This window comes from Gambusia affinis, linkage group LG15, assembly GCF_019740435.1.
Source record: "Gambusia affinis linkage group LG15, SWU_Gaff_1.0, whole genome shotgun sequence".
NCBI classification, from domain to species: Eukaryota; Metazoa; Chordata; class Actinopteri; order Cyprinodontiformes; family Poeciliidae; genus Gambusia; species Gambusia affinis.
Genome location: NC_057882.1, coordinates 5,105,413 through 5,121,779, shown reverse-complemented (window position 1 = coordinate 5,121,779; position 16,367 = coordinate 5,105,413). Strand labels below are relative to the sequence as shown.

Sequence of the window (16,367 nt, the reverse complement as noted above, 5' to 3'; positions counted from 1 at the left end):
GCCTTTATTTTTCTCAGAGCTGGAGGTGATATTTTCCAAGTATTCATGTTTTGTCTGAAGTATTTAAGTAGACATTATTTTATTATTGAACTGAATCATCAATTTATAACTGAATTCTGAGTGAAAGAACTAAGTGATAGTTCTCTAGCTCAGGATATTTTCTTAGAAATTAAGCATCAATTTCTAAGAAAATCAACAAAGCTCCATCATGTTATCCATTCTGAGGATCTTTAACCATCTTCTCATTCAGATCTTCACGCCAGGGTCATGAATGGATGTTTCTTTTCCTGTCTGGCACCTTTTGTTTCCTGCTTCCATCTGCACCTCATCACCTCGCTGCTCCTGTAGAAAAGTCCCCTTCAGCATTTTCCTTATTGTGCCTGATTCAGCATTGTTATGAAGATGTTTAATCTGGTGTTCGAGCAACAAATTCACTCTTCTAATTTTCCACTAGTCTGTAGACATAAAATTGAGTTCACAGAGACTTTAAATTGCATTTTCAGAGCTGTGAAAAAGTGTTTGACCCTTACAGATTTCTACAAATGCTGCTGTTTTGCCACATTAACATAATCAGACTAATTTTAATCAAAAAAAAAAAATGTTAAGTTTTCAAAATAATTATTTAAGCTATCCAAAGCTAACTGGCCTTATGTGTAAATCATATTGTTCCCCATGTTAAATCATGAATTAACTGTGAATAACTCCATTTTTGGTTCACTTCTACTGGCATCATCCAAGCCTGATTACTGTTTGACCTAAAGAATCTGAAAATTACTTCAGTAGATCCTGTCTGACAACCTGAAGTCGTCTAAAAGATCTCAGTATGCAACAGCTCATGTTCTGATCGAAGCAAAGAACAGATTGAGCCTGGAAAGAGTTTCACGAACCTGTTTCTAAAACCTTCCACATTTGGAGAAGAAGACCTCCTCCGACCAACCAGGAGGTCACAAAAAACCAGAACCACGTCTGAAGCTCTGCAGGTCTCACGGCCACAGTGAAGGTCAAAGGTCATGACTCAACAATAGGTCCGCACAAATACGGGAGAATTTTGAGGCCAATTCCAATATGTTCTACGAAGAAATCTGGGAATAGGCAAATTCCCCAATTATCTGTGTTTACATTCAACAGAAAACTTTGCTAATGCTGAACCACAAACAGCTCGTGGTTCACTACAGTTAGATTACCTTTAATATTGATACTGATGATCTAAAATATGGACAAAACAGCTCAAATCTGTGAGAAATCTCTAAGGGTGTCGATGCTTAGAGTTCATCCTATATTGTAATTTCTGGTATTAAAATCCTAGAAGAGATTTTTAAGTTACTCTTGAATTGAAATATTAGTAGATGGAGGGCTGGAAGTCAGTCCATTTCACTTCCTAGTTGTGTGTTATGAGAGCATCTTTTAAAAAAGTGAAAAAGAAGAGAAAGAAAAAGAAAGTGCATGATGCTCAGTGAGACGGTGTAGGAGAATGGCGCAGGGTTAATGATGCAGCAGGACACAGCTGCCCTTTTTCATTGGTCATATTTCTCATTTTATTGTTTCTGTTCTCTTTGTGTTATTGTTTTCTCATGTTTTTCCCCTCCATCTATTCTGTATTCCACTGGACTTCTCAGAATATTCTCTCACAAGTAAGTTCTTCTTCTCGCTTTCTTATCTGCTTATTATCTGCAGTTTGCATCATTTCCATTGAACATTCTTCATTATTAATAATGTTAACGATGAAACGACGTCTTCACCGATTCCCATTCGTTCATCACATGTCCATTTCCTCAATGCAAAGTTGATTGAAGATGTTTTCACATAGGTGGGATGACAGTGGGGATTTTTCCTGTTTCGCCTTTTGTGTGAAATGCAGAGGTGGCTCAAATCGCTTTCAGATATGGAGAAAAGACATAAACACTAGAGGAGGCCTGAGCCGTGTAGTAATCAATGACCATCCAGATCATTTTTTGCAATAGCGCAAAAACTTTCGGTCTCTGAAATAAATCATTCATGCTGAAACCGTCAACTTATTCCAGAAAGTTTGTAACTTAGTCTGTAAAAGGAGTATTCATACACCTTGAATTTCTCCGCATTTTGTCATGTTTGTCACAACTATGAGGTTGGATGAAAACATCAGAGAGCAAACAGAATCACGAGGACCAAGGAGTCCAGCAGACAGGCTGTTTGAAAAATTTAAAACAAGAGTTGGATTTCAAATTTAAAACAAGAGTTGGGTTTTACAATAACATCTGAGTCTTTGAACATCTCGTTCAGCTCTGTTCAATGTGTCATCCCAACATGGAGACAGGGTGGACCTTTGGTTCTGCAAAGTGCCAACTCAGGGGTGCTGAATACAAAGTTAAGCCACAGTCTTCAGACTTTTCTATAAAATCCTTGGAAATCATGTGCTGTTTGTCTTATACATCAGAATTGTTCAGCACTGTGTGCTAATCTATCTCATAAAGTCCCAATAAATTACTTAGAAATTTTAGGTCTTGGTGTGATAGAACGTAAAAAGGTTGGAAGGCAGGTAAAGCAGCTACGCTTATTCTAAAAGCCCGACTTAATTTGCACTTTAATTAGTCAGACGCGGGGCAGGATGGAGGCAGCATCCAGGGAATAAGCTCCAGTTGTGGTGCAGATGGTGTTACTTCAAAAATGCTCTTATTCCTACATTGTGAGGAACCCAGAATCCCACAGGACCATAAAATGTTGGACTCACTTTTGGGAAAACAAATATTCATCAAACTTTGTTTTTGTTTTCAATGGGACCAAAATGCAATGACAAAAACATGCACATTTTCATCAACAAAACCATTGTTTGTTTTTCTGTTTTGCTCCCAAAAAAAACAAAAAAACCACATAATCAGATTTTAATGGAAAAGTAATTTTGATCCAAGAGTCAAAACTGAATTAAAATATTCTAAGCTGCTATTTATTTTTTTCACTAATTATCCTTCATCACCTCAACTGAGCTTACCAACATATTGTCTTTTTTATTTTGACATGATTTGAACCATGAATAATAAAACTGGGTGTAGATTTATTTCCCTCTTCAGCTCTGACAGGTTATTTAATGTCATTAATGCCAATTATATCAGCATAGGCCATACTTTATAGTTAGTTCTCATTTGGTTTGTTACTGAAAAACCTACCTTTTCATACATATTTCAAATGCAGCCATTACAGCAGGTGTAATAGATTTCCACACCTGAAGGTTTAACACATTGAACAGGACTTGAACACATTGTTGGTGCTCAGCTGTTGTCCAATCAGATGCTGGGTCATGTTAACTTCTGCAGCAGCTGCATGGGAGCATTCCTGCCGTTTGTGATCATCACTAAGCACTGAGGACTCCTGCTTCTCTCATGCTGTTTTCACCATTTTTCAGTTGCATCATCGATCCCACCTGCTATCGCTGCCACCACTATGGCCATTAGTGAGTATATGCGAGTCCAGCAGTGTGTCTGTCACGTCTCTCTGTCCTGCCTGCCTGGCTTCACACTTAGCGTAGATGTTCATTAATATCTGGTGTGGCTCACAGGAGGGATCGTGTTCTGTGTGATGAGCATAACCAGTCCAAGACAGAACCAGCTTACATTGACAGATTAACTGCTTTTCTAACTCTGTTGATTCGTCCTTAATCACACTAACACTTACCAGTTTAAAAGGGACAAACCTACTGGTTCTGCAGGGTTCCCACACATTCGACGTTGCATACTTTTCTCAAAAGATCTCAGAACTTTTTAACTGGTTCTCAAACTCTAAAGTTCATCTTGAATATATGACAAAATTTTCTAGATGGATGGCTGGATAAAAATATGGAGCGACAGGTGGAGAGATGGAGCAGCTGGTGAGATGATGGATGGAGAGACAGCTGAAAAGATGGGCAGACGTATGGATGAAAGAACAGATGTTGGGGAGGTGGGGTTGATGGACCAACAGATGGTAGGGCGGATGGACAGATGAATAGTTGAATGGGCAAAAATTGTGGCTGGTTAGATGAAAAGACGGATCAACTGGACACAATTTTTAAATAATTGGAATTCAAAGTAAATATTTTTTGCTTACTAATTTTTTTCAAACTAATCCTTATTTTTGTATATTCTTAAATTCCCTTCCTTTCCAGACTGCATAGGAACCCTGTTTGTGGTTACCGTACATATGTTTATGTTTTTAGGTTCTCTGTAGGTTGAAATTGTGAAGTCTGTTTTGTTATGACGGAGGACGTTTACGTTTCCTGTGGCGTTGCTCTTACTGGGAGAATCCGTGATTTCAGAACTAACGTGCTTTTAGTCGAGGTAGCAAAAAAAATACTAGCATGTTGCTGTAAAAGTTGTGGGTTTTAAATCCTAACCTTTGTCAAACAGTATGTTTATGCTTTTGTGTTAGCATAAATAGTGAGTCATACTTACAGCTAGTCAAACCTTATGTCTTAAGTCTGTAACTCAACAGGATAAATCTTATCGATGTTGACCAAAACCAACGTTGGTGTGTTAGTGTAAGATTGTTCTGCTGACCAAAATAAAGTATCGTTTTAACTCCAATTTTAATGTCTAGGATGAAAGAAGTGATATTTCTTCAAAAGATCAATGTAATCCCATCATTACACTAACTCCACCATTTATCATGAGTTAGGAAATCAGACCAAGACGAAACTGAGGTTTGTTCTGCTGATGCTGCGCAGGACTTTGCCTTTCCCCTGTGGAGATGGGTTCGTTCTCTTCATAAAGCGGCTCATCTACTTTTCACCCTGGTACTAATTAGCATCTATTCATAATCCAGTCATGTCTATCAAGACTTCCTCCTAACCCATCAGCTCATAAAACTGTTGAGAAATGCATCAGGTTTTCTGGTTTCAGTCTAAATTCATTGTAATGTTTATAACATTGAGTTTGTGTTTTACTCTTCATTGCTTTGGGTGCAGGGGTCTTTGTACTTTCAGTTCCTACTAGCCACAGAAGAATGATTTTACTGAAAGGTGCCTTTTCTTTTCTGTTGATTTATTTTTCTACCTCCTCTCTGCACACAAGTCGATTTCTGACTCAAGTTTCATGACGAGTAGATCTTTAAAAAGGACAGCTTAGAAGAAGGTTAGGGAGTGTCTGTGATCATTATGGGGAATTTATTACTTATTAATATACAAATGTTAACCATCAGTATAAATGAACTTCTGTAGTTCGATCACTTACATTTCTTCATAGAAACTCTTCATGTCATATAATGTAGCAAACAGCAGGTCGTATGTCTGACAAAGAGAATTGTTTTTGCTTTTCTTTCATTTTCTTTCCCATAGAAAGTATTCCTGGCTCAGTGGGTCTGTGTTCAGCTGTCTCTGTCCTGGTATTGACGGAGCTGATGCTGCCATTCACTTTATTTTAACCTCTCTTTTTTTTGGTCCAGTTCTTGTGTGTTCTGCTTCCTTAACAGATTTGTTTTTCTTTTCTACAGACTGCACTGATGATCCAGCTCTTTTCTGTTTAGCTCTAAAAACACTGACTAAGCTATTGTGGCCCTTAACGTTTGTTCTTTTAGAAGAGTTGCCCTGACTCATTACATTATTTGGTCCAGTTGTAAAACTTTCTGGACAAAGACAGAGATAGTTTTGCTGCCTTCAACATTTTGTATTTTCTTCTGGGGTTTTTTGTCATAGAAAGTGCTGCTGTCTCAGGTCTCTTTCATTGACAAAGTTATTAATAGTTGCTGCTTCCATGATCTTGTGTTTGGATCATGTGTTTCTTTCCCAAAGAAGGAACAACAGGCACAATGGTTCTGTGTTTGTTTTTCATTTGTGGTTCATACTGAGCCTGGTTTTGTTGGATGCTCATCTTTGTTAAAAAGGAGACATTTCTGCCCACTGGTGCCACATGCTTGCTCCAGACTGCTGCAAAGTCAATGTCTATATGCGAGCAGCTGAGCTCTAGTATTTTAGAAGTTGCTTTTTTGGAGGATAAAAAAAACAGTTCATGATATGAATGATTTATTGAATTTCTGAATGCTATAATATTGTGAATGTGTATTTTTGCTCAAATATAAGATAGTTAGTCCAACAACACCGGACTGTGTTGTTAGACGGCGTTGATTCATTCCTGTGTGGCACGAATGGACTAATTTGGATCTTTTGCAGAAACTGGCGGGAGAAGCTTTAACTTGCTGCTCTGAACAAGAGGTTACACAGGAATCACTGACACCACGCTTTTTAATTTCATTAAAAAAAAAATAGTTCCCTATTAACTGACTAACATTTCCATGTTCATTGCCTTTGTTTATGCAATAACCTCCAGGAGTCACCTAAATGAACCGTGCTCTCTGTAGTTCAACCAGACTGCTCATGTCTCAGACGCAGATTTAACAGTAGGCTGCTCGTCTTCACAGTTCATGCATCATCATTCAGTTACTCCTGCATCACTGTGACGAAGGTAACAAATCCTCAGGTCTGGTGTCTGTCAGGTCTTAGATGTGTCAGCCGGCTGCAGACCCTCCTCAGTACGCCGTCCGGTTCTGCAGAGGCCTGGTAGTGGATGTGGGCCCTGCAGAACCAGGTGAGCTGAAGCAGTGAAACGTCTAAGACCTGCAGGACTCTGGCTCCTGAGGTCTGACGGTGTGTCTGGTTTTCATGTGTTCATACTTAATGTGTTTATTGTGTCAGGTTTTCATGTGTTCATACTTAATGTGTTGTTTCACATTTGGCTAGCATGACTGGTTCATGGAAAACTACAAAAACAAAGCAAAATGTTATTCATGCCCACATCCGATTCAAACCCAGCTGCTGCGCAATTGCTTTGCTTTCTTTTTAAATTACTTTGCTGTAGATTGAAGGCAACATTGATTTTTATTGGCTTTTTTTTTTTTTAAGTTGCCTCATGCCTCTTATCTCCAGTGACCCTTTTTTTAAAGATTCATTTGAGGGATTAATCTGCTCCTCTTGTTTTGTTTTGCTATTTTGTCTCTAACATTTTCATTTGTTCTGTTTTTTGTTTTTTTGTCGACACGTTTTCATCATTTCAAAACTGTTTTGTATGTTTTCCATGTGGCTCCCCGCCCCGCCCCTCTCCCCGCTCTGGCCCTCCCGTATTTTCTTTGACCAATCATGTCCGTGCGCATCATGTGACTGCGCCATGCGGCTCTTGCATGGTGCTGACGATGTGGTCTTCGGTGATCAACAGAAGGTAATTTTTCTTTCAAATTAGATTGAATCACTTTAGATCATTCTGTCATCTTTCATTCAACTCTAGCATAGAAGTACTAAGCATGAAATCATCACACAACAGATATTTCATATCATTTGTCATCATGGTTGTAAAATGAGCCCCAACTAACTGGATTTAACCTATAATAGGCCCAGTTTTCAGTATTTTTTAAAAATAGTTTCATGTATTATTAGAATTTTTAGAGAAACTGAATTTAGGAGACTGCCTTAGCTGGGAGCCATTTAAATACAAATTAACAGAAACAAATGTCTGAATTATTTTTATTTCGAATCACATGTAATAAATCCATGGGATTCTAGTTTTACTTCTAAAGTCCAGTTTATTGAGATGCACCTGTGTGTAAGAACAGATTTAAATCAGGATTTAAATGTGGGACTTACACCACGTTCGGAATAAAGTGGAAACTGGTTACAGTATCTGGAAAATAATAATAAAATAATAATAACAATAATAATAATAATAATAATAGAATAAAGTACTAGACCTGTTTTAGCCAGCTGTCCAACAGTGTGCAGCAACAGGTGGAGGAGGGGCAGTGCTATATTACTTTCTATCATCCATCTGGTCATCTTGAAATTTTCTCACAGAATCCCTTTAGACCACAAAAACTCTTTGCAGTTTTTAAAACCGTACATTTTCAAAACCCAATACTGGAAACAGACTCCTACAGTTTTTCTATAGTTTTTCTATATCTTCATATTGCTGGGTGCAAAAAAACGCCTTAATGAGTAATACTTGTATTTATCTCATGCATCCTCGCAAGGTGCCACCTGTAGTCATCTGCAGCATTCTGACTGCTAAACACGATCCTCCACAGGGTCATTTTCCATGCTTTTCATTTTAGAAGAGTTTAAACTCTCACACTCCACTGATTGGACGCACTGCAACACGTGCGCATCTCCGCACCGCGTCCTGCGGATTAAATTCTCTTTCCTCCTCCCCACACCTCCTTCCTGTTTGCATGTGTGCGTCCTTAGTGTCATGTCTTCTTGGTGGGAACACAAATTTAACTTCATTTTGCTTTTCGTTCAGTTACGTTCAGCAGCAGACAGAGGTGTGAACACAAAACCTAGAACCACTTCTGTACGTTTCTAACTTCTGTCGTCTCTGATTGTTTGCTGGGATGTGGGGAAAGGTGCCACCGTCTGCATGTGGACTCCCACCACCTGCAGTCACGTCTTACTTAGAAGTGATGGGTGGTGGGCGCTCCACATGCTCCACCCTCTTTGTGTGGCACCTGCTGTACATGTTCCAGCCCGCAGTGCGAGTCTCTCATCCTAACCGCTTCACTTTCTCTCCCTGAGTGTTATAGCTTCAGTAAGTTTGTTCCTAATCCAGACGGATGCTTGTGGATAACCGCTCTGAATGCTTCACTGCTCCTGCTGCTGCTTTTACTAACACTTTCTAATTTATTTCCAGCCTCGGTCATGCTCACCCCAGCCTGCTGGATTGTTTAGGCAGCACTCTAACCTAAACAATGAAGTGTCGTCATGCACATTCATCTCATTAACTTTTAACTGCTAGCGCTGATCTGTAGAATATTAAAAATCTGTGCAAGAGAAACTTTTTCTGGGCAATTTAAAATAAATGCATGAATTAGATTTTCTCCTCCGCTTTCCGGAAAAATCAAAGTTCAAGCCGTGTGCGATCTGTTTTCGAAATTTACATAACCAATCAGCTTACAGCTAATGAGTTTTTGTTTTTTTAGTCGCAATCTCCACGCCCATCACACAGGCGCATGAGAAGAAGCAAACATTCATGACAAAACGCACCAAGAACCGCGCTGACCTTCTCTCCCATAAGCCTATGTAAATGTTATTAAAAGTAATAGGATAACATGTCCAATCAAGGCCTACAGGCTCATTATCGTGCGACCGGGCAGAAATTACCCAGGAGGACGGAGCTGATAATGAGGAGCCAGGAGGAGAGCAGCACCTCCGTCAGAGAGCAGCCTTTCCAAACCCTCATGCTGTCCTTCAGCTGATAATCCACACGCAGTCAATTCTAACGCTTATATCATTTCTCACTCTGGCCTTAAAATGTTGGTCTATTTCTGACTCAACAAGTGCTTCAAATCAGCTGCTATGGTTTATTTATTAATGAATTAATAAATTTTTTTCTCCAAATGTCACATGGAAAGAGCAAGCTTATTTGTTGAACAGAAATGATATCTCTTCATGTACAAGTGCAGCGGTAAGAGTGGTTCAGGTTTTGGGAATGAAACCACTCCAACAGGGTTACTAGGATACACTGATTTATTTATTTTTTTAAATGTTTTTTTTTTTGTGACTTATTTAAATCTCACTTTGCTATGATCAAAAACAGATTTGAATCGACTGTCTAATGACAAGAAACAAACCAGCTTGGCTGAGATTTAGATTTTAAAATTCTATTTGGACTAAATACTATTTAAGCATCCTGAGCAATTATTGGCATCCCAGGTAAAAATGTTTGTGATGTGAAAATCTAAATATACTATCATAGAACATCATTCAAAATCAACAATCTCTGCATTTTTTTTTCTCCCTAATGCGCCATTTTAAGTTTATTGCAAATATTCGGTAAAGATGGTCAAAAATACAAATGACTGCCAACTCCCACCTGCAGGTGGCAGCATTTCTCACTGCTACTACACTTCTACCTCAGCCTTCCTTGATGTACAGCTATTTAAATTCTTTAAAGAATAAAAAAAACTTGTGCTTTCTTCTCATTTTCCCATGTAGATTCTGGAAAAGGCTTAAAATAGAATAGAATAGAATAGAATAGAATAGAATAGAATAGAATAGAATAGAATAGAATAGAATAGAATAGAATAGAATAGAATAGAATAGAATAGCACCACAAAATATATGATTTTGAATGCAAAAAAATCACAAAAACAGAAACTGTGAAAATGACTGGCTATTTCTCTTACTCATCCATTCCCTTAGTCTGAATTTATTTACGTCACAGAATTTAATTTACCTCAGTTGTAACTAAACAAGTCTGAAGAATGTGGATTGTCTTATTGAGCCACTATTCCTGAACCAGGGCTTTTAAATTGAATTGAAATGAATGTTCCTAATTCACACTTCAATCTCTAAATAGCATCAAAGTGCTTGGTATGTGTGGAATGTCTGGCAACTCGGCTGCTTTGAAACTGGAAGACGTTACAAGCCAGTCGTCTACCACAGAGTTGGTATTCTTGTAGCCATTTTCCTGAATTATGAAGAGAAAAATGCATCTTTATTTGAAAGTCATGTGCTTTAGCATTTCCAATTTTGACGAGTGGCTAAATTAGCTTCTCATTTCCATCATTTTTCTTTCATCAAAGCATCAGAAGTCACGGATTACTAATCCATTTCCTGACATTCTGATTTACCTAAAATCATCAATTAAAAATGCAACCAGTTACATTTATTTCATGGGAATTGTTACAGATTTAGCTTAAAATATCTATAGTTTCTTAATTGGAGATTAATATTCAGCTATGAATACCTACAGTCATGCTAAATGTTGAATTTATCTCAAAAAAAACCCCCAAAAACATTAATTGTTAGATACAACAAATGCTGTGAAATGTATGCTTATTTGTAGGCTGTTTATAGGGCATTACAAAGGTACCAATAACTGTTAGGGCATAAAAATATCCCAAAAAGGCTTTTCTGTTTTGTTTTTTTTAGTTTGGTCGTTTAGTGTCAACAGTGTTACAGTATTATTCAGGATAAACAAAGGACAGCTTGTATGACAATATAATTAACATTGCATATACATTTTACAGTCATCTGATTCTAACAGCTTGTATTTGAAGAAACGGTTCCATTTAAAATGAAGTCAGTTCCAAACTTTTGTTCAGCGTTTACCCTAGAAGAAAACTTTGGATTATTTTCGGTTGGGTTCTGTGAAGTAGTGATTAGTAGTAAGTGAAACACCTGATGCATCCAACACTCCTGAATAGGATGGCTGTATTGGAGGTAATATAGCATCCTCAAGCCGTAAGGTGGTCAACTTTTAGAGAATTGCTCTGACTGTAGACATGGTCCAACTTCCTACATCGAATGGTTGTCTATCACGACAAACTTACAAAGAGTAACTTATGAAGAGTAAAGTATACATTTTGAAAAATCTGCTTCATTTACATTTTTACCAGACTTTAGGCGTACCAGAAGGTGTAGTCCCAGTTCAAATTCAACTTACTATGCAAGGAAATCCATGGCTACTCTGAACTCCCTCACAGAACCCCTTTTAAATGAAGCCCAGATATTTTCCTTAAACTTAACATGCGTAGCATCTGAAACACAAACTGGGCTAAATGTATTGATGTAACTGATAATAATGTTCTGATCTTGTGCAGGGGAACCAACTTCTCCCATACTAGAAGTCACACCTATAAAGAGCAGTAATTCTGCTAAAGTCAAGTGGACCAAGCAGGATGATGGAGGCTCACCCATTAAGCACTACCTGATCAAATACAAGGCTGTGAGTACACCGGGCAAGGAGGTAACAGGGTGCCACTTTGCATTTTCTCAGTTTCTTCACCAATTATCATGAGAAAAAAAAAAAAAAAAGTCCTGGAGACATCCTGTTGGCAAGTGGAAGCAGGAGATACCAGCTGGATTCTGTCATGAGGAGAAGCGCCAATAGCAACACAAACACATTTAGCCTCACTTTAATCCAAGCTATTGTTTTAAGGCAACAATTTGTATCGTCTTGAAACAAACACATGCTCCCAGACTGGGTTCTGCCAATTTTAAATGAGCATTTTTCACTGGGGAGAAAGGAAAATTACCAGTAACACTAAATCCCCAGTTGGCTTCCAACCAGTGGTTGTTTACAACTGAGTTCTGTTAAATGGTAATTTAAAAAAATACTAATCATTTTCATACAGAAACACCAGATTTGGCTTCTGAGAGGATATTTCTTTGAGAGGAGCTTAGCTAACATTTGGGCCACCTCAGCAGATGTTAGCTGCTGGTTGCGATTCAGAGTTTGTGAAACTAAAATATATTCAAGACTTTATTTAATCTGGAAGCCCCAAGTGAGTCGATGTAGATCTCGTATTTCAGACAGTCCTGGTCAAATTATGAATCCAACTGCAACAAGATATCAACAAACACTGTATTCTATAGCACTAAATCAGATCAAATCAGACGAAACATTTTATGGCTTAGGTCACTTGAGGAAATTAAGCTGATTTATATTAGTTAAGTTCCAGAACATTCATCCATCCATCCATTTTCTGTTCACTCTTGTCCCTAATAGGGTCGGGAGGGTTAAGTGGCAGAACAATAAAAAAATTCATATTTTAGAATATATTTTCTTCAAATTCAAAAATGTAAACATTTTCTCATTATTTTGGCCCATTTCTCTTAACCTTCTAAAGTCTCACAACAAAGTTTGGTCTGCAATCGTAAGAGCAACAAGAGATGGTGGCATTGCCCAGATTGGGTTCATTGTCGATTTGACTTTCTGGTTGAGGTTTTTGTGAAGTACACCAGAAAAACTCCCTAAAAACTGTAAAATACCCCCGTATTTGACCGATGAACGTAACATGATGTTCTTCTACCCCAGGACCATCCACATGCGTTAATGTCCGCATTTCTCTTCTTGACATCTTGACTCATTTCTTTAGATTTTTCATGGTGTGCCACAAGGAAGGCATGTGTTTGACATGTGATTAATAGTACATGAATAAGTTGTGAATTATCAGAAACTTAATAAGCTGGTATATCATCTGAACTTTTACCAGACCGTTTACAGGCGTAGGAATCTTTGTGCATGTGAATCCAAACTGACCTAAATCCGAACAAGTGTGCTTACTTAATTTCAATGTGGTGTATGCATAAACCTGGTTTCAACATGTTTTATTTTAATTGGACTGGTGGCAGTATGCATTCATTTTGAAATAACCGCCTTCCTATGCTACTTGGTGCTGATGCCTGTCCTGTCTGCTCCCCGCCCCCCCACCAGAAGCATATGTCTGACTGGAAACCGGAAATGCGCCTCCCCTCTGCCAGCGATTACGTGATGCTGAATGGCCTGGACTGGAACACGGATTACGATATTCTTGTGGTGGCGGAGAATCAGCGGGGCCGATCCGAGCCGTCCATCACTTCCTTCAGAACAGCTTCAGAGCCCACCACCGTCCCAGGTACCACTTCCATCATTCCGCCTCCGACATCCGCACACAACACCATCTCGGGCTCCCGCCGTGACCAGGGGCCCTCTGGATTTAAAGTCTCCGACTTGCACTCATGATCTGACATGAATAATCCAGGATCGATGATGCAGTTTATTGGGATTTTATCTGGTAGACCAAAATGAAGTAGTTCATAAATGTGACGTGGAAGAAGAATAAGGTAAAAATTGAATATTTTGGCATGCATTGGTGTTCAGCCCCTTTTACTTTGATACCAGCTGTTACTCCTCCCTTCATGACCTTTATGCAAGAGGGGTGAGAAGATGCTGTTTTGGATCTTCTGTCCATAATTGTTCTAAATAAAGGATGCTTAGTAACAATAACATAATGGACAATCATAATGTTCTTCATGGGACAGCAGTGGAGTCAGTCAGAGGTTTCTTCAGATCTGCTGTAACACAGACCTCTGCCACACAGCTGTCAGCATCTGCAATGACTCCTTAAAGAAACCTGGATAGTTTAAGTTACAACACCTTTTATATCCATAAAGTACTTTTGAATTGAAATAAGCATGCAATGAGAGCTGCAATGGAGTTGTTGAGATTAAAGCATAATCAGGATTTAAAATGACCAAGATTTAGAAAACACGCTCTGTCAAACCTGTTTGAACTTAAACCATTTTGCACAGAAGAATAGACAAAAATATTTATTCCTGGATGTGGACGGCTGTTGGAGACAAACCCGACCAGGCTGACACGCTTCTACAAAGTACAGGCTGAGGAATATAAATTTACTCCACTTCATATTTATGGACTACTGTATGCTGGGCTTTCACAAAAACTCCCATTCAACTGCCTGGCAGTCTGCGGTTGTACTGTAAAGGCTTGAATAATTTAAAAGAGGCTGAATATTTCTGCAACCTATTGTAGATAAAATGGATCAGATGTTTTGAAACTGCAGCATGTTTTACATGGGAGACCTGGTCACGGTCAAGCCTCTGCTCCATTGTGTTTAAATGGAACCTGGTGACCTTGGGCTGCCTCCCCATCGCACTAAACCCGAGCAGTGGAACAGATTAATCACTGTCTGTCATCCTCTATTTCTCTATTCTCTCTATTTTCACTCTCTATGTTTTCATGTCTTCCTTCTTGTCGCAAAATGCAATACTTATCACACCAAATATTAAGTTATGGCTTTAATTGGCTGTTAATACTTTTGCGAGGCTGTTGTGCATAAATGGATTCAAGCAGTTCCCGTAGCGTCCAACAGCCAATCAGAAGAGTGAGCAGACTCACGGGATAAACTGTGCTAAACGTCTACTTGATGTTTCATAGAGAGTAAGAAAAATATAGCAGATGTCCTGTTTCACTGATGACCTCCCTGACTTGGCCTCATTACTCTCCATGTGTAAAGCCATCCTCTCTGTTTCACGTCCTCTGTCTTTGCGTTCGCTGCTCGGTTTAGTGGCTCCCACAGCTTTCAGGATGTGGTTGACCTGAATGCTTGCTGTGTGGCCTAGTTAGGTGGGGATCCAGCCCTTACAGCCATTTTTATTTTATTTTTTTATTTTGCATGGTGCCTCCTCCAGTTTAAATTAACATTTGCCATTTATAACTAAAATACCCAAAAGGCAATTTTCTGGCTGTGCATGGCACATGAAAAAACACGTTATTTTCCTTGTCTTATTATCTGCCATGTAGCAGTGGGAGGTTTGGATCTCTTCTAGTTCTACCGTAGCAGAAGTTAACCTGGGTTTCATCCAAGTCGCTCCCCTCTTTGACTCCTCTAATTACTTCCCTTTAACTTTTGTTTTGTTTCAGTTTATTCTTGTTCGTTTAAAGTGGGTTTTTTTTTCCTCCCCCCAACTTTTTGTTTTTTTCGCTACAAGCTTCTCTGAACCAGTTTTAGCCGAAGAAAACTAAACATTTATTTTTAGTTGCAACATCTGCATTTCATTGAGCGTGTCCCTGCAGCTGCTCCTGGTTATACTCACTCAAAACAGCTGCTGCTTCGAAAACAAACAATCAATTTCACCTTCCAATCCGAATGCAGTGTTGATGTGCAGTGGAAACATAATTTGTTGACTGTTTTTTTTTTCTTTTCTGTTTTAAACATGAGCTCCTAGTGTGGGAACTCAATATATATATATCTATATATATATATATATATATATATATATATATATATATAGATATATATGGATATATAGATATATATGGATATATATAGATATATATGGATATATATAGATATATATGGATATATATATATATAGATATATATATCTATATCTATATATATAGATATATATATATATATATATATATATATATATATATATATATATAGCAATATATATCTATATCTATATATATATCTATATATAGCTATAGATATATATATAGATATAGATATAGATATAGATATAGATATATATTGCATTCATTTGAAGCTGTTTTGAATCTGGAACAACTTTTTGTATCTTAGCATTATGTTTTAATGCCTCTCTCCTCTGTAGAGAGATTCAATATTAAGCTAAATGCAAATCAATAAATCAGCATTTCACTGCATGGTTGACTTACAGAATTTAGTTTTGTAGAAATTTTTTATTTTGTGCAACATATTTTAAAAAATATTTTAATACACAAATATTTTCTTATGACCTATATAATTCTGACAGTTTGCCAGCAGACAGTCGCTGACGCCTTAAAGAAGGAGAGCAAGCCATAGAAAGTTTTTAGTCATGCAAAAAACAATAGAAAGTTAAGCGGAAGGAAAAACCTGTGGTTAAAAAAAAAGATCCACAAGTAACCACAAAAAAAACCACAGCCTTACTGCAGAGTGTGTCCTTATGTCTGACCAAGTGCTCTGCACAAAGCACTTGGTCGGGGATCCTTTTGCATAAATTACTGCATCAATGCAGCATGGCACGGACGAGAACTGTTTTTTGGTGTGCTGCGATGGAATGGAAGCCACGTTTGTTTTGATTGTGCCCTTCAGCTTCTCTGTAACATTGACTCTGCTTTCTCTCATTGTTTATTTGATGCCATGGT

At 38.1% G+C, this 16,367-nt stretch overlaps 1 protein-coding gene across 6 annotated transcripts in view; it reads left to right on the top strand.

The window, feature by feature from the left end:
* Window positions 1-16,367, top strand: part of ncam1a (neural cell adhesion molecule 1a) — a 285,015-nt gene that overhangs the window by 243,813 nt on the left and 24,835 nt on the right. For 4 of the 6 annotated variants that reach the window (XM_044141320.1, XM_044141319.1, XM_044141323.1 and 1 more), the window contains 2 exons: window positions 11,530-11,654; window positions 13,146-13,326. In XM_044141320.1, the coding sequence (XP_043997255.1) occupies window positions 11,530-11,654; window positions 13,146-13,326 (306 nt within the window). Of the gene's footprint in view, window positions 1-1,616; window positions 1,632-3,376; window positions 3,425-5,075; window positions 5,079-11,529; window positions 11,655-13,145; window positions 13,327-16,367 lie in introns of all 6 variants that reach the window. The other 2 variants (XM_044141318.1, XM_044141321.1) reach the window with 1 other exon arrangement.